General features: G+C 42.3%; 1 protein-coding gene across 1 annotated transcript in view; it reads right to left on the bottom strand.

Moving 5' to 3' along the window:
- Positions 1–19,576, bottom strand: part of LOC119502781 (dolichyl-diphosphooligosaccharide--protein glycosyltransferase subunit STT3B) — a 103,660-nt gene that overhangs the window by 44,694 nt on the left and 39,390 nt on the right. The window contains exons 2-3 of the mRNA XM_037793980.1: positions 15,420–15,528; positions 4,587–4,874 (exon numbers count right to left, since the gene is read on the bottom strand). Of these exons, the coding sequence (XP_037649908.1) occupies positions 4,587–4,874; positions 15,420–15,528 (397 nt within the window). The remainder of the gene's footprint in view (positions 1–4,586; positions 4,875–15,419; positions 15,529–19,576) is intronic.

The raw sequence follows: 19,576 nt of genomic DNA, 5'->3' as shown, positions 1-19,576 counted from the left end.
ACCCAAAAATTGCTGAGCTGCATCTCAAATTCATCTTCAGGCTCCCAGCTTTCAGGTGATGTACACCACTTCTATGTGACATCTACTGCTGACCTGCTATCTCCCCCTAAAGATCCCTTGTACCCCTGTGTCTCTTAGGGTTAACTACAATTGCTTATGTTTACAGCCAAGCAATAAGGATGAATAATTTCCAATTATATAACATTATTTCACTGCTGCAGGCGTGTTTGTAAGGAGGCGTTGCGAGTGGAGGCGGCTGGCTCCTTGCAGGTTAACAAGGCCTGTGCAAGCCGCTAATTGCAGATCACTTCCTTACAATCAATTCAATCTTCTTCTTCTTGAACTCTTTTACATCGATGTGATCCGACAATATTAAATGTGGACTCCCTTTTAAAACGTCTATATTCATTCGACACCTGCTCCTGTTCATGTTAACCATGCAGGTGTGAAATTCTTTCACAGTGATGACTGTAATTGCGTCACCGTAACCTCTTACTTTTATATTCTATCACTGCAGTCTACAGGAACGCGAGGCAATTTTGTTAATAGAAAAATCATTATACACTCCATGAGATGACAGGAAATTGTATAAATAAGGAATATACCTACGGTGCTCTAATGATAGGCAGTGATGACCATGCTCTTAGAATTCCCCCTCCAGTAATCCTCTCTAACGTCAGTAGCAGAAACAAGATTACTTTTAACCGTTATAACATCGCATCTATTCCTTTAATCGAATGTTCTCCGTGACAGGAGAACATGAATGTTAGAAATCCATGTCTTTCAAGTCCACTGCTGCCAGCATGAACAGTAAAACCTCTGGTAATGGTCCAAAATGTAAATATAAATGTTAATCCACTCATTGTCACACATTGTACACCGCACAGCACAGTGAAATTAAGCTACTGTTTTTTTTCAGCCATCCTATTATATTAGGAGCAATAGGCAGTTACTCTACAGTGCCCGGGGAGCAGTTTTAAGGGGATCTGTGCCTTGCTCAAGGGCACCCCAGCAGTGAGCTATCAGTATGCCGTGCCTGTCGCTAGCATGATCGCTAGCCGTGGGATGACCGTCACAACATGCGCTGAAATCCTGTCATGGACTACTGCCGTTCCAGTGGACAGCGCTTGCATAAACTCTAACTCCTAAGAAGTCGGAAAGGTATGACACAGTTTCCTTGTCTTATACACTCACCGGCCACTTTATTAGGCACACCTGTTCAATTGCTTGTTAACACAAATAGCTAATCAGCCAATCACATGGCAGCAACTCAATGCATTACGTCATCTAGACGTGGTGAAGACGACTTGCTGAAGTTCAAACCGAGCATCAGAATGGGGAAGAAAGGGGATTTAAGTGACTTTGAACGTGGCATGGTTGTTGGTGCCAGACGGGCTGGTCTGAGTATTTCAAAAACTGCTGATCTACTGGGATTTTCACGCACAACCATCTCTAGGGTTTACAGAGAATGGTCCGTAAAAGAGAAAATATCCAGCGAGCAGCAGTTGTGTGAACGGAAATGCTTTGTTGATGTCAGAGGAGAATGGGCAGAGTGGTTGGAGATGATAGAAAGGCAACAGTAATTCAAATAACCACTCGTTACAACCAAGGTATGCAGAATACCATCTCTGAACGCACAACACGTCCAACCTTCAAGCAGATGGGCTACAGCAGCAGAAGACCACCCTGTACTAGCAAGGTGTAACTAATAAAGTGGCCGGTGAGTGTAAGTGTTTATTGTTAACATTTAATAGATTCAGAAAGTGACAGCAAGTTTATTTATTTTGCAAAATGTTGTTGAAATTCTATACATTCATATTGCTATTGACAGGCAGTTGCTGTTTACCATGATGGCGCTGCAACCTTGTGGTTTCCCGGCGCACACTCTCGCAATATGCGCGTACATGAGCAAGTCGCAGTGTTTTTTCCCCATCATGTTATATAGCCAGTATCCAGAATAATATCAGTGCTTTAAAAATGGCCTTTGTTCCCTTTTAAATGTAACCAACGAGCCTCGTGTCAGGTGGAACGTGGAACTGAATATTGAGGCACTTATTCTCAAAGTCTTCTTCTTGATCTACTGTAACTTGGATTGCATCTTATTTGTACGTTGCTTTGTATATGGGCTATTCATATGTAAATTGCGCTGCGCCTTAATCTATTGATGTTAACCTCTTCAATGTCAGGAGAAAGCTTATTTCCATTGAAACTAGTTATCTGAAAATATTTTCTATCTCAAGTTTCCTTTCCACTTCAATCGTCGTCTGTCTGAGTTTAAAAGTAAAAAATAAAGCATGTAATACAGCTCAATACAGAATGAAAAAACTCCTCAATACCTGTCAAGGTCAACTCCAATAATGAAAGCAGAGCTGTTCAATTTCACACAAAGACACACATACACACATACACATACACACACACGAGAGGCATTCATAGTAAGATGTCTGCGGGGCTGTAAGGCAGCTGCTGATGCAACTGAAAGGAGTGGACACACTGAGGTACAGTGAAAAGTCTGTTTCATCTTTTCTTCCACCTACTGTCGAAGACTATTTCAAAAAAAATGTTTGCATTGTGGTTCCTGCAAAGATCCAAGCTATGTTCAAAAAAAAAGAACACGTTTCTACTCATCTGTGGAATTTATTTTATTCCGTCAAGGTCTACCTACAAGGAGAACCTGGACAAACTAGGTTTTAAATCGCTGAAGGAAAAATAGTTTCGCTACATACAAAATAAACCTGACCTTGATGAGAACAGTGATGGGTGCAAATTCAACAATGTCAGCGACCCTGTAGGCAGATACTGCAGGTGAACCCGCTATGTTTACTTGGAGATTGGGAGGGGGGGCTGTTCAACCCTTAACCCGAGAGATTTCCAAAAAGTTTTTACCTTAAGGCACCGCTACCTGCCCATTTTCCACTTCTCTCTGCTCTTGCACACCTGAACCAGCTGATACTCTAGTCCTGATCCAACAGTGAGGGCTGCTGAGTTGCATCAGGTGTGTTACTAGCTCTTGTTGTGTTATTGATTTATTTTGCACTGCTCTGGGCCAATAGACTGATGGCGATGACGGCGGTGCATATGGTCGATGACCTAATGTGAAAACACTCGCATGTTACGGATTCACGGTGTTGAGAAAATGTATACCACTGGCGTAGTACTTAAAGGGGCTGGGATGATACACCAATCTCCAGATACTATCACGATACTTGGGTGATTCGATAAGTACTGCGATTCGATTTATTGCATTTTTAGTTGCCTTTTTTTAACATTAGACCATGGGGAAAAAGTTGAATGATACACTTCTCAGTAAAGATGTTTGATTTTCAGCATGTATGTAGTCAGAGATGCTGTATATGAGTGCTCTACAGTTGTAGCGTTGGCCGATTAGACCAGGGGGATGAGAGTGACGGCTGGCTTGACCTCACGTTACCGCAGTACGATAACGTTTCCTGTCCATGACAGAGTTAGCATGCAGCTTTAGCCGTGATGTCTAGCTCTGCTTTTCCTGGCAATGTATGAAACCCAAAGTGTTTGCATACTTTACTGTATGTGTAGTGTTAACCAGTTTGGATTTAAAATGTGAGGGTGCAGGTCGTATCCACGTGGACCCTCCGACGTGTTCTGCTTTGTTATTTCGGCTCGCTGCAGTTTGTTTTGGTTGACGGATACGGAATGGATATGACGTCACGTTACTCAGACTACAATAATAAAAGCGGTAACTTCCTTCTACCTCCACATAGACTCAAATGAAGCAGTTGTATATTGATTCTGGCATTAAAAAAATCTATTTCAAAATCATAAAAAAAAAAAGAAGAGACTGAAGAGACAGTCTTCTTGTACTTATTCGCTAAATATCTAACTTTAGCTATTTGGCACCCAATTAATGTGATGAACATCGTTTTATCACTGCTTATTATCACGCATTAGTGAACTGGTAGATGATTCTCGCTCATCGGCGATGTGTCCTGCTTTTGCAGGATGTGAACATTGCATTGATAATTACAGCCCCCCATTTTGTTTGTTGGGTTCGTCCAGACGCTCTCCACATTATTTTTTACATTCGTACGGCTTAGGCGCTGCGTAAAAACGTTGAGGCGCTGTGCCCAAGCTGTATAATGGCAGGGAAGACCCTGTTTTCAATTCTAATCTTAAAGGTCATCTTCCTGTGAAGGTTTTACAGTGTAGCGTGCTGTTTCCTGGGTTCCTCATGGTCTACAAAGATGCCCAGCATGCCTTTCAAGCCTCTGGATAAATAATTCAACATCTGAGACCAAGTAAGATTGAAAATAGTGCTTCTTTTCTGGCTACATACAGCACGTCCCCTAAAAATGAACAGAGTGAGCCTTCGCTATTGGGATAGAAATGATGATGTTTCTCTTTTCAGCTAAAATAGATTAAAAAGCTGAGTGAGCATATTTTCAGGCTTTATTCTGATTCCTAACAAAGGAGAAGTTTAACCTGAACATGAAACACAATATCAGAGGTTTACATCCACATCAAAATGACATGTCTGCCTTTTGAAATTTTCATGTAGAATAAGATTCTTCCTTATTGCGTATTTCCATCAAAGTGACCGTTGTACATACCCAGAGGTAGTAGGTGAATTGCAGGGCGAAGATGGCGATGCCCTCATTGTCGAAAGAGCCAGCGACGGAGCGTGAGATGTAGCCGGGGACTATGGCGATGAAGCAGGCCGCCAGCAGCCCCGCGCCCTGGTTCCACAGCTCCCGCGTCAGCAGGAAGGTGGAGATGGCCGTCAGACCGCTGAACACCGGCGCCAGAAAGACACACACGTCGCGGATGTGGACGGTGATGTGGAGCAGGTTGAGCATGTAGTGGATGAGGCCGGCTGTCACCATTAACCCCGGGTATACCTGAGTGAGGGGGGGCAGAGGGAGAGAGAGGTTGAGCAAAATAAAGAGTAGGAGGGATGTTGGTGACAGAAAGGAAAAGAACGGGAGACACGAGTAGAGTGATCGGTATGACGATCAATCGACAGAAAATGTATCTGCTATTGTACAGTGATTTTTCAAACAAAAAGACAAACAATTGATGGTTCCAGTTTCTTAAATGTGAGAATTTATTGTAAAATGAAAGGGCATTTGATGACGTAAACTTGGGCTTTGGGAAATTGTATTTTCTGATGTTTTGTGGACAACTCAACTTTCAATTAATCAAGAAGATAATTGGCGGATTAATACGTTATAATCTTTCAATGCAGCCATAGAAATAAGGTAGGTGAGTGAAAGGGACGAGAGAGGAAGCATGAAAGATGCCAAGAGGGAGAAAATGTTTTAGATGGAGAAAAGAGCATTTCTGAGCATAACAAACAGGAGGACCATGGAAGATAACAAGCTGCATTATTATCAATACATCTTATTGATTGAGACACAGGCTTTTATCTATATCAACACACACTTCTTTAGAGCCAATAGATTACATTCTAAATTATGTCATGCTCCACTGCTCATCCAGTTGTCACTGATAAAACTCAAGTCATCCAGATCTGCCTGAAGACTTATTTGTACAGCTAGGATTCATTATTTGGCTTATAAAATATCAGAAAATAGTTAAAAATAAATCACATTTTTCAGAGCCAGAGCTGAACTCTTTGAAATGCTTGTTTTGTCTGACCAACAGTCCAACAATGGAAGATATCATATTTATAATTATGTAAAACAGAGAAAAACTGCAGCTCCTTACATGTGAGAATCTGGAGATAGCAAATGTTTGACATCTTTTGGTTCATAAATTACTTAAATACCTTCACACATGTAGTTCGGCTCATTTGGTTCGGACCGAGGGGGGAAAATGATAAATTGTTGCATTTAATTCTCATCTGTCTCCTGTTCACACTGACTTTTTTACAAATTAACCAGATGAGTACTCATGACGTCATACTGACTGAAAGGTAACTTTTGGCGATTGTCATTCTGCATCATCAGGATCCACGTGGGAAAATCAAAAGTCTAATGACTGGTGGCGTCTTGTACAGCAGTGATTCTCAAAGTGGGATCCGGGGACCCCCAGGGGTCCGTGGCACTCTGCCAGAGGGTCCGTGACATAATTTGCTATAAATTACACAAGTGTGTTGTATCATTAAAAAGTACATATCTACAGATGGGGACTATTTGCACCAATAAAACAAGCATTGTGTCAATTACCCCCACCCTCGTTAGCTTTGGGTCAATAGAAACTCTCATATGATTGCAACACATCACGTCAATCTGTCATGAATCAGTCACTGCGCTCTCTCTAATGCATATAGTTGAGTCCAAATTCAATTTGAATAAAATGACCCTCTCTTTAATAGTATATAAGTGGTATTAACATGATTCAAATTAAAATGTGTTTCTGTACTGTGAAACGGTTCTTGAGTATTTATGTTGAAAAGCAATGATGCGCAAACATGTTACCATGGTTACCAGTACATGGCCTTATACGGATCAACATCCCTTGCTGAACAGATTTCAGCAGATGGATTTATTAGTAGTTTAGCTCTTGATTCATTCGTTTGCTTTCACACCACAAACTAACCACACCAGAGTCTGCTTGAAAGCGGACCGAGACCCACCTTTTCAAGAGTTCTGGATTTGGTTGTTTGATCCACACAGGGGTTCCATTGACAGCTTTCACACCAGCTCATTCGAACCGCACTAACCGGGCAAACAGACCTGAGTTCAGGTTAGGTGTGAAAGCACCCAAAGGCTATTATCAAATTGTTGCTATGTACAGTGTTCTTCAACAAAAAAGTTATTATTAATTAAACCCTTCACTCAGTTGAAACTGGGGCCTGAGAAGGCGAGGCCTTGTGGCGATGTCTCGTCTATATGAGAGCAGATCCAATTAGGGCCCTGTGCAGTACACTGGCTATCCGGAGTTAAAAAAACAAAAAAACAAGGCTATGTTTAACGTGTGAGTGATGTCCCTGATGTGCGCTCCCTCTAGCCGCAGTCCATGCTCTTTGCCTCCCCGCTAATAAACCCAGGTCTTCATGTCTCTAATTAGCTGGTGCATAGGAGACCTAAGCCTCATCAACCAATCTACTTCAATGAAAATCCACCACGTCTTGCCTCTTGGCTCTGAGGATTGGACTCACTCTAATGGAGCGGTGTCCTGCCATTTACAAAACTACTCTTGTAATTATTAGCCATTTTGCACTCTGTGGTAGGGCCCAGGTCCAGGGTCTGAAATTCACTTTTTTTCACTGCCTGCCACTGTGGCAGGCAAGTATGTTTTTTTTTGTCTCAGAAATTTTATCTGCCACTTTTGAAATATATGCGCTAAATGAAAAAAATAACATTTTAGATCTGATGTCATTCAATGTTCGATATATTTTACACAGAAAACATTACATGCATGGTAAATTACAGTGTTGGAAATACACCGTAGCTTATGGGGGAGCCCTATATTTCAGGGGTAAGAGGGTACGCTGTACTGCACTTTGTTATTGTCATCTATAGTGGTTATTACAGAGGCTCCGTGGTATTCATTTTAGATCTTCATTAAGTATAGGAGCAACGTAACCCTCGGCTACACAAGCTAAAACAAAAGCTGGCAGTAGGCTATGTAGTCTAACTGTTTAGATTAGTTTGCCACGTATCTTACTTGTAAACTGATCTGAACAGGTAACGTTACAAACTCTCCTCCTGTCGATTTCAGTATGGATTTGCTGCTCACAGTGTAGCATTATCAGGGATGAAATAGGGTGCGTCCCTCAGGTTTAGTACTAGTAGCGCCTTGCTTTTGAGCGCCTTTTTTCTCTCCGCCACGGCTCCGGTCACAAACAAAGTGAAACACGACACAGCGTGCGTATGCCGTTGCGTCATTGTGCATGTGTAACTGTCATACAGCATCAATACAGAGAAATCGATAGTCACAGAGGCATGAGATGGCAGATTGCCTAATGATTTTATCCGCCACTGCCGCATTTGGCGGGGGGCGGATACTAATTTCAAACCCTGTCCAGGTCCCTGAAACATTACACAGCCTGCACTGAGTTTCGGCTTTGTAGCTAAAAAAAAATAGCATACTTTATCATCACTTTTCTGGCATTCAAGAATACATTACACCGCTTGTTCATTATGAAAATATCATCAGCTAGAACTGACAAAAGCTGTTACCAAAAACGCACTTGAGTCATTGTCCTCATGGCAACAAAGAGTGGTTTATTGGCTTGACAGCCCGCTGTTGTTATGGACTGTCACATTAGAGAAGCCTGCCTTCCTTATCTACAGCTCAGGAGAAAGAGCAACTGACAGTCGTCCTCTAGGGAGTGGAGGGTGGGTGGGAGTGCAAAGGGAAATCAAAAAAAGCAGAGAGGGGCAGCTGGACTGGTCTGGTCTGAAACTGCCACATTAACTGATATCTGCTCGTCCGTCTTCCAAACGGCGGGACCCATCCGAGTGCTTAGAGACTTAACGCTATCATACACAATTAATGAGGACTGCCAGGATCATCGGGCTGATTTTGAATAAAAAATGGGTAAGGATAAAGGTAGGAGCAAAGGATGGAGGCAGAGTGGAGGTGAGAAAAGACAGGCGTACATTAGAGAGAGGCAGAGGCAGACAGCAGAGGAGAGATGATGAAAGATTAAGAGGCAGAGAGGTGGGTGAGAACGAGGAGGAAAGGTGAACTATAGGGGATGAAAGGAGAGAAAGGGTATGTTAAACTGAGTGCAGGTTGGTAAAAAGGTTCAATGCAACAGAAAAGAGTCTCATCACTGTTCTCAGGCAGAGCAAAGGTGGTTTTATGAATTCCACCTGGAGCCAGACGGGTCTCAGACCACCTCTGTGTATGAGAAGAGAAACCGACATTGTTACAATGACAAGACGACGAGGGAACGTAACTTTGCAATTCATAAAAGGTTTCTAAACAAAGAGGCAGCCATGGATTGTGACTGCATTACGGGATATGAAACACGCTGCGCCAATCCGAGATGAACCCAGCCCTTGTCCACACCCCTGCATGTTTTTTAAAAGCATATGCTTGATGCAAATAAGAGCTCTCACACATTCGTTTTTATGATTCCGAATGCCGTGTGGGAGTAAACTAAATGCCCCTTCTTCCCTGAAGCCTGTCTATGTTCTGAAAATTATCTAGCTCAGTCATGCAAACAGGTGGGACAGATAGACAATTAGCCTACACAGTAAATGAGTGAGTGGCTTTCTGTTACTCCAGCAACTACCGTCGCGGTGCCCTTGGAACGAGCCAATGGATTATTCTGGCAACTAATCCCACCTCAGCCTCTTGTATAAAAGATAGAGTAGGTAAAAGTCTGAAATGGATCTATCACTGAGCCAGCCGGTTGAACCTCTGCAGTAGCTCCGTCAGATCTCCTCAGTGTGTCAGTTACTAGATTTTGCTCTATTTTGCATAGATTTGCATGTCATAGGGAGACATTTGCATTTAGTATGGCCGACGATATGACCCGTCCGTCCACCTGCCATCTAAATCCCTGTGAACCCTATAAGGCAGAATGTGACTAACTGACCATCTGGCACTAAACTTCTTCCAAGTTATATGTGGGTTGTCAGCAGTCTGTTAAAAGGACAAGGCTGACAAACTTCTATATTTCATTATCAGAAAATCCCAAGAAAAGACTAAAACGGACATTCCTAGTCCGTCTCTCAATACTTCTGGTGCCTTCAAATGAAACCCGAGGGCCCGAGTTGACAACATGGGAAGTTGTGTACACAATATACTTGGCGTTCAAGTGGTACGCTTTAGGGCGTGGCTACCTTGTGATTGACAGGTCGCTATCACGGCGTTGTCCGTGTTTTCTTCGGTTTTAGACCTTTAACCCTTTCACAGTCTTTCTTAAAAGTTAACTGTAACATTTTGGTTGCCTAAAAATGTCTTGTTCTGCTTTCAGTTGAACTTAGCTCCACCCTCATGTGTCACTTCTGGTTGCAAAAAACCAAGATGGCGACAACCAAAAACCAAGATGGCAACAGCCAAAATGCCAAACGCAAAGCTTCTAAACGGTAGTCCACAAACCACTGGGTGACGTCACAGAGACTACTTCCACCTCGTACATACATTCTATGATTGTAGGCCTATTTTGGCCCGTCTGTTCTCTGTTGTATAATACACCACCCAACCAGGTATGAGAGCCAATTGGCAACCACCTGAACCTGATCCACTAACTGCCAACTTTATGCATTTTAGTAGCACAACTGTCAAGACTGAGACAAGGACAGAGACTGAGTGCCGCGGCGCTCTCCCAGGTGCTCCTCGGAGCTCCTCCTGCATGCTGGGAGCAGCTACAGCTGTCCAGTGTGCTCTCTTTCACCCCCGCCCACAGTAGGGTGAAGATCTAGGCTAAATAAGCAGACAAATTGTTCCAAATGGTGTTCTTTATTGTTGAATAGCAGCAAAACAAGTAACCCTTCATTAAAGACATGAACTCTGTCTCTCTCATTATCTCTCTCTCTCCCTCTGAGAATTTGGTCGGACGAGAGCATATCGACCAACGATCGATCAGAAGGTGTCAGCCCTAGTTCATGGTAATGAAGGAATGTGTCTCTTAGAGCAACAGTGCGTCTCAGTCATATTTGTAATGCTTATGAACAAAAATGGAGCACTATGGCACAGAGAAATAGGCTATAACAAGCTTCTGGCCACACACGCAATACATTGTTCATGTTCGCATGACAAAAACATAACTTTAACATCCTTTAACAACATCGTCATGCTCTGATGCCACAATCATTCTGTTTCAGTTCATTTCTCTTCAGGACAGTCAAATTACTTCAATTATTGGTAAAGCAACCCATTGGTTCCAGTACACTACATTAGTTGATTCCGATATGATCAGTGTCATCTCCATTAGTGGCACTGGTGTGGACGCAATCGACAGCCAACACTGTTCAAAATAATAACACATGATGCAAGGACAACATGACTGCCATAATTGCTCGGTAATTGCAGTGCAAAACATATCCTGGCCAGGCAATCGCTCCACAAATTATACCCAACGAAATTGCTCCACTAACACGTTTCATAACTGCTCAGCTTAGATCAGAAACACTATAAGCTCGGCCTCATGCCTACTTTTGTTGTTGCTTCAACCCCCTGAGACCCGCAGGATCCCGACCGACTTTCAGGGGCTGTAGCAGGTTCAATTTTAGAGCTAGGGGGGAGGTCCAGATATCATATGAAACTAGAGAACCTAAGGAATCCATTGGTACCATGTCATTCTAGCCTTGTTACTTAAGGTTTTGGTGTCTTAATGTGGTATTTTGGAGGGATTATTGATAATTTTTATCAATTATCAAGTGGTAAAAAATGGTTAAATTTAGCACCAAATCTGTGTAACAAATGGTATCAACCCAAAAATTGCTTATGAGACGCAAGTGAGCATGGGGATGACCATCATATACTTCCATTACGATGTTCTAAACCCTTATACATTTTCACAATTTATCTTAATTAAATAATTCATTAATTAATTCATGTTTATTTCTGATTTATGACTACAGCAACTTGACACACAGTGCTGAGCTGTAGCTCAAATTAATCTTCAGGTTCCCAGCTTTCAGATGATGTACACCACTTCTACTGTTGACCTGCTATCTCCCACTAAAGACCCCTTGTACCCCCCTAAAAAAGACAAAAACGGGTCTATTGTGGGTCTCAGATGGTTCAAGGCATTTTAGAAGTTGTATATTGTTTTATTGTAGGTATGGTATTGAACTTTTTATTTGTTTTCTTGTGTAATAAAGCTTTGTGAGACCAAAGCAAACTTTCAGTCTTGACTGAGTGGATCATTAAGTTTAATCTGAAATAAATGTAAGACCTTCTGGCAGAAAACGGATGCTGAAGGGAACAGAGTTAATATTCATAAAGAGAAACAATCTACAGATCTGTAGCCAGATCTGCTAGAGAGGAAGTGATGCACTACACTGATGTACAAAACCCGAGCTTTGATAAAGCATAAACTCTCGTATGTCCTCTATTTGCAGATTGGTCTAGCTGGAGGGTTGTCTGCCGAGTACATTCAAATATTTAAAGTAATGTTCAACTGGAAATGACTTTTAAGTGAAACTCAATTTGAGCACAGATCAGCGCAACTCGCTATAATCTTCTTGAAATGAACCATGTGGGAATTACTCTGCAGTTTTTGGTTGTTTTCTTTTACTCATACATTCATAAAATGCCAATACAAGTGTTCAAAAGAAAAGCTGAGTGCTGTGTATGCTTTGTATGCTTATTTGTATGCAGAAGACAATGCGCTGTGCAGCCCAGGGATCTTGTAAATGTCATGAAAATTAACTTACAACTATACGCCTTCCAATTCCGATTACCAGTCTAATCATGAGTTTCAGCTTCCGCCCGATGGGTACAAGGCCTAAACCCAAGTATCCATGTACTGTAACAGAACCAGCACATCCATTATTACGAGCCAGGCCTGTCATATGCTATTACCAGTGGCTGATGGTAATTGACTATGACAGACGAATGCTGATGGATGGGTTTTGGATTCCAATTCCTTGTGCAGTAGTGAATACTATATTCAAACATCAGCATGTAGCGTGGCTACTGCTCCTGCCCTGCACCATCTGCTTGGTGCTGTAATGATAACGGCATCGGATAGTGATGCACAACATTAACATGCCTCGCTGTCTCCGCTGTGCAGAGGCCTCTCCAATCAACCTATACACACACAGACCGGAAGAAATAGAGAGAGAATAGCACTACGGGCACCAAGGGCCAGGCTCTAACCCAGCCCGACCCAATAATGGAAAAACATTGGGAGACATTTCCACATTCATTTGGCACCGAAGACCTGGAGTACGCGGTCCTCCTGACGCATTATTAGCTAGTGCAATTACAGCTCAGAGAGCCAACCCGGTGGGTTCATGAAGCTTGGTCAAACGCAAGAAGGCAGGTAAGAGGGAGATGGATAGGCCAACTCACGGTTCACAGGATGCAGAGCTGAGAAGATGAGGGTTGGGAGAAGAAATGCACAGAGGAGGTGAGGCGGGGGAAATGGAGAGATAAATTGAGTGGAATCGGCACGTTGGATTGTTCACTGAAAAGGGTCAATGTTTTGCAACACTCGTTGCTGCTGGTAAGCGGGGAGTCCACGGCAGCCGAGGGAATCTGTCAAGTTAACAGCTCACTGTTGCTACTGGATTGTGACTTAAATCTGTGCTGCCCGGCGGAGGCTTATAGGGCTCTATGGTATCCCTGCACCGCCTTGCTTAACCCCGGATAACCCCCCCCACACACACACACACACTCAGCACTGAGGATACCCATGACAGACTGAAAATCTACTTCCCATTTTTCTTGCATTAAACACTGAGGAGATAAATGCTCAGTACATATCAATATCTATAAGTAATCCCCATGTGCTCATGAATATTAACGGCACGTACAGACTAATCTTTTTCCCATCTTGTAAGACATGTAAACTCTACAATTTCCTACATGCCGATATTTATTGTTGATGGATTTTCTGGGTCTGGGTTAAGGGTGGCCCGCAGGTACCTTAATATGATTAAGTATGATTTGAAGCATAATTTGATGCATGACTGTACTCACTGATGGGCTGATTATCCTTTAATATAAAAGGGTTTGAGACTGCAGATTTTGAAAATTCCCCACAAACTCCTGCCATGGCTAATATAAAACTTCTTCCATCCATCAATCTGTCCTTTTTTTGCCACTTAAGTAGGTCAAATTCAAAAAAGCAGCATGCGAAGCAGAGTAGCCCAGACTTCCTTTTTCCCAGTCAGCATTTCCTAAAGCCTTCCCAGAGGCCATGTGGGATGTGTTATCCCTCCAGCATGTTCTGGGTCTGCCTGGGAGTTTTTCCAAAGCTGGACAAGTCTGGACTATCTCCATAGGGAGGTGTGTAGGACCCTCCCTGATTAGATTCCCAAACTGTCTCTTTTAAGCACGAAAGAGCTGTGGTTTTACAGCATAATATTTCTGTGTGTCCTCGCCCTATCCCAAAGAATGAGCCCAGATGTGAAAAAACTCATTAAAGCAGCTTGAATCCGTGATCTCATTCTTTCAGTCACCACCCAGAGCTCATGACCGCAGGTGAGAGATCAACTAGTAAATCCAGAGCTTTGCCTTCAGGCTTAGCTCCCTCTATAGTCGAGTACAACACCCACATGACTGGGAATTCTGTACCAATTTGCCAACCGATCTCAGACTCCATCTTACCCTCACTCATGAACAAAATCCCAATTTACTTGTACTCCCTCACCTAAGCCAGGAACTTTAGGGCTGCAAATTAATCCAATTTTAATTCCAATTACGATTTTGGCTTCTAATGATTATGAAAACAAGATGACAAAGATAAAATTATAATTGTGTATTTCGCAATGACGCTCTCTCAACATGTGGAGCACGCTTACTTTGATCTTTAACGTTGGATGGCGGTGTGTCTGGCCTCTCCAGTCCAGCTTTCGCTGCGCCGATTTCCATCTGGCGATTGCCTCATTAACATTATGGTTCCCTTATAGCATTGGGTTTAAATACCAAATATTGCCAAATACCTAGGTGCTTTTGCTTTTTTCTTTGACAACAAATCCTCCGCCATCGTCTTGTCTGACAACTCTCTCTCGTCCCGCGTGTGAAATCGGACTCCTACTGCTCTATGCTGAGACTCCATACAGAGCAGACACATTCACTGTCAGTTTGTAGCGTCCGTCGTCCAACTATGTATTGATATCACGCCGCTGATATGCGAAAATGAAGTAAATGGGTTTTATTTCTACAAAAAAAGGCAAAACGACAGTGGGGACAGTGGACAAGTTAATGTAATCGGTGTAGGCCTGAACATTGTGTAACTACTGCAGCAAGCCTAGTCAGGAGTCTGCCGCGATGACGGCAATCCACATGACCTACCTTAAAACACGGACAGTTTACCATGCTTTGTGGATCTTCACCATTCATATCCAGACAACCAAAGTGTTTATTATTAAATAATACTAAAGCACAAACTTGTTTTCAAGAGCACTTCATAGATCTAAGCTCTTCATTTTGCTCTCAAAGTGCACCAGACAAAAAAACACATATTTAGCGAGCTCCATGACCCCTCCAGTATTCTTCCAAGATTCAAGAGATTAAAGAGGCTCCGCGACCAGGATGGAAGCTGCAATGCTCCTCCTCAATCGGAGATCGGCGGTTCATCAATCGCCCTTACATAAGACCTCCTGGAGAGGCTGAGCAGTGTGATACACCAAGAGCTGGGGCACATCTTTCTTTCCCCTTTTTCAGAAGTGCGAACCACCACTCACTGTCTCATCTCATTTCAATCATTTATTTTCCTTCACGTCACAAGAAAGTAAGTAAATCTGTATTCCTCTAATGACACCCTAGAATTGCAGAACAATGAAACAAATAAGAAAATGTTTAAAACATGGAGCTTGACTGTATCAATTTGAGGAGAAACTTACTGTGCCACCAACGATCCTGCCCAAGGGGTACCAGGCCCTTTCATCAAACCAGTTGAGGAACTCGTAGAAGCCATTTGTGGTGAGGTGATGTGTTGATCTATAATTGAACCTGAAGAGAAAAGAGAAGAGGAATGGCTGAGTTTAAGGCAAAATAACAACCACAAAGAAAAAAACATCCGACTTCCATTTCCTCGATCATAATTTGCCAAAATGTTATAGCTATTGACAGACCGAAAACACTTAGCTCAAGGAAAGGAAAGAAAAGGTTATTTCATTTCCAGATTTTCTGAAGGCGGTCTGAATGGCTAAGCTGCAGAGACTTTGCCTTGTTAGAATAGGGAAGATAAAGCCTCCATTCACTATGTGTGCCTTTGTGCTGATGCCAACATCTCTCAGGTCAGCCCTCGGTTAAAAACTGGAGAGATGAAGGGCGCTCACACATACTGTGGCATTTTTCAGAACAAAGCCTGCTTATTGCACAGATAACTCCAACGGCAACCACTGGCATGTGCTGAGGTGACAAAGGCGGGAAATGGGTCTGGTGTTGGAACAGAGAAATAACAACAACGACACAAAAAACAAACCCTGAGAATAAATATAAGGAATATCACAGCAAACAGGCCTCGATTCACACCGTGGTGGTGGTAAGCTGAGGGGGTTGGAACACTGTCAAGCAGCAGAACGAAAGAGCTGACACTGTTGAGAAGGCTGCTGCCAAAGAGGACGAAGCAAGTGTTCAGGAAATATTCAGAGGCACCTTTTTTCGCTGCACAGCTCATTAATGTGGGCTGCTTTATGGCATGTTCAGAGGCCCGTATACCTCATGTAAGACACTTCATGCATAGAGACCCTATAGCAAGGTAGAGCAGATTGCTAAAGGACAATTACCTGTTCTGCTGGTTTCTAATAGAAAGGACAGGAGATCATCTGACATGACTAATCAGATATTTTACACACAAGAGAGGTTCTTTGATTCAGACTATATCAAGTATAACAATATCTTCAGTTAACAAACATGGTAAGGTTACAGCAAGGAGCCTAAAATGTGTAGCTGTTGTTCTGCAGTAAAAGAAGGCTAAGAAGCCTGAAAATGCTGATGTTTTGAAAAAAATATATCTAATTGCAATTATTTTGACTGATATTACAATTGCGATATGATTTGCCCTATTACAGGGAATGATCACTTTTAGACCATTATTCTCATTTTCATTGAAAAACGTATTAAGATGATTATAGAGTGATTTTTTTGTAGGGCTCTGTACCAAACAAAGATGTTTTCTTAAGTCTGTAGATTATGATGTGCAGCGTGACAATATTTCATTAAAAAATATAATATATATATTATTATAAATAATAATATAAAATATGTAGATATTTTTATATAGATCTAAACTGGGATCTGCATCAAAGTGCAGTAAGACAATCACACAAACATGACCAGATTTTTAATTTATGCACATGCAACAGTTCATGAGATCATTTTAAAAGGGGAACTATGCCCATTTCTAAAATTCATACATGTTATTCCTATGGTCTAAGACAGTTCAAAAACATGAACAACTCTCTCCCAAATCCCAAAAATTAGAGCGATAAAACTCAAACTTGTGATGTCATCAAGTATAAAGTCTGGAACTGCCCCATAGACAATGAATTGGGAGAGATGTTCTAGATGACACACAGCTGAGAGCACTACAATAGAATAAAGCTCACTTGGGTGTAAAAAAGAAAACAAACATTCCCATTCATTGTCTATGGAGCAGCTCCAGACTTTATATTCTATGATATCACAATTTTTTCTCTGGTTTCTGGCTTTGAGAGAGAGTAGTTCATGTTCACCAATATTGATTGAACTTCACTAGGCCATGGAAATAACATAATGGAATTCTAAATTCAGGCTGTGTTACCCTTTAAATCGGTAAAATAAATGATTGGATCTGCACCTGAATCCAGATCTGTGTCAAAATGTTATCAGTTGCTCCCTTGGCCTATGACCTAACAATCTACATTTCACTGAAATCTCTTGACAGGTCTGTGAAAGATCCTACTACCCAGACAGCATCAAATACATGGGACCTACTTGGTCAATGTAACTATAAGTAAATTAATTCCAGGGACATTGTGGCGAGTAAGGCTATGTTAATAGTGGACTGTAAAGAAATGTTAGCAAAAAACAGTATGGTCTCAGAAAAAAACAAGAAACACAGGCCTGTCAACAGCCCCAAACCAAATCAACAGCCTCTCCTCACTTCTACTCCACAGTTTGAGATTTAGTAGCCTCTTATACAGTTTAAGAGTGTGTGTGTGTGTGAATGAAGTAAAACTGGGAGAGAGGCATCAGCAGAGTTGTCACAAAGCTGCTGGAGTGTGCGCCACTTACACACTTGTGATCAGGACAGTGTGTTTAAAATCGCTGGCATGAGGTGCAGCTCATTAATCATCACAAGGTGCCTGGTTTTCTACCGCCTTCACATAACACCTGAAGCCGGAGCAGCTCTCCTCCCTCATGCGGTGCCTCCCATCTCGTTTCTGGAAAGAGCATGCTGTTGCCAGATATTAGTCATTTCAAACTTAATGCTGAGAACCGGTCTGTTCATCTTGAGCACCATGTGTCATTTCGAAAATCTTTTCCAATAACTGACTCCACTGTAAACTAGGGGTGTAAGAAAATATTGATACACGAGTATCGCGATATTATGTTTTATGTGAGTGATACAACACGTTTGACAAGTTGCACCAAAAACCCACAACTCTCCATGATATTTTGATGTTCTATTGATTGTCTAGGAATCGTAACACCCCTATCGTGCAGGAGTGGAAAGCAATCTTCAAATTGTTTCTTCTTTTCAAATTCTCTATGACAGCAATTATTCATTACATGTATGAGTCATTGGAAGCAAAGTAATCGGAAATTAGATGTTGAATATTCTCTATCCCTTGGATGAAAACATGGGGGAAAAAAATAGGAAAGTATAACGGGCATTGTGCCCGTTAAAGTGATCTTGAAAAGCTATTGAGGAGCTGACATGAGTGTTTATCCTTGAGGCTCCTTGGCCAATCATATCACTCAACAACCACAAGACTAGGGCCCTGAATCTGGGCACAGTACACCCTATGACAAACCCACCATCCAGCTGGAACGCGAGACTCGCAAAGAAAAGAATACACCATTGTTCTCAGTTTTTTTGGCTCGAAAAACTCAGCTCAAATTTTGCCATTGAAGATTCAATCTTGTCCATCGCAACTTAGTACTTCCGTCCTCCAAAGCTCATTTTCCTGCACACAATTTCAAGTGGCCAACCGAACTGCTCTTTCAAAATCAGATAGTCGTCCAGACAATACTTGTTCTTCCGTTCTGTGAGTCTATTTCCTTTAAATACTGAGATGTGTGCAAAGAACCACAATGTTACTAAGTGCAAGGCTGCAGGGGTAGCCAGGTGTGAGAGAGTTCTACCACAGCGGGACTTTGAATGCAGGTGGAACTGGACGGACACTTTTGCCTCATTGTTCTGCGGCTGTCAAACCAGCGAGGCAGAAACAAAGCGAATTCAAAGAAAGCATTCTGAAAGACAACTTTGCACGCCGCCAAAGCCATATCCACAAAACCCATTTTCCAATGATCTCATGGACAGCCGAGCGGAGTGCTTTATCCCTGCCCTTGTCACTTTGATGGGGCGGATAATGTAGCTCTGCCAGGCACATTAGCAATTTAATGCATAGCTGCCAATATGGTCTCAGGCCACGGAGCACATGATGACGAGTGATGCCACTGCAGCACGTCCAACTACCAGCGAATGAGCAACACACCTCTAATACCATAAAAAAAATTAATTGGACTGATGGCTAGGAGGATGAAGGGGAAAATGGCCTCTAAATCAACCCCTCTGATAATATCTCAAAGCAAAAATGAAAATTAGGACTGGCATATTGTGCACTTTAGATCACTCGGGGCCCCCTGCCGACATCATAATTCATTTTAATCAAGGTCCGTTTCACTGATTACCAGTTTCCTGTTGAGACAGGGCCATCATCATCAGCATGACTAAGTGGGCTCCATTGCTGTTTACAAGCCAGTAATGCCTCATTCAGTATCGACTACATAATCAGATGCATCATTGCCTTTTCCCCACTGGTCCGCGATATGGTGAATGTCTAAATAG

Source organism: Sebastes umbrosus, chromosome 15 (assembly GCF_015220745.1).
Source record: "Sebastes umbrosus isolate fSebUmb1 chromosome 15, fSebUmb1.pri, whole genome shotgun sequence".
Taxonomy (NCBI): domain Eukaryota; kingdom Metazoa; phylum Chordata; class Actinopteri; order Perciformes; family Sebastidae; genus Sebastes; species Sebastes umbrosus.
The sequence above is the reverse complement of the archived record's forward strand: the minus strand, read 5'-3'. Positions and strand labels throughout refer to the sequence as shown.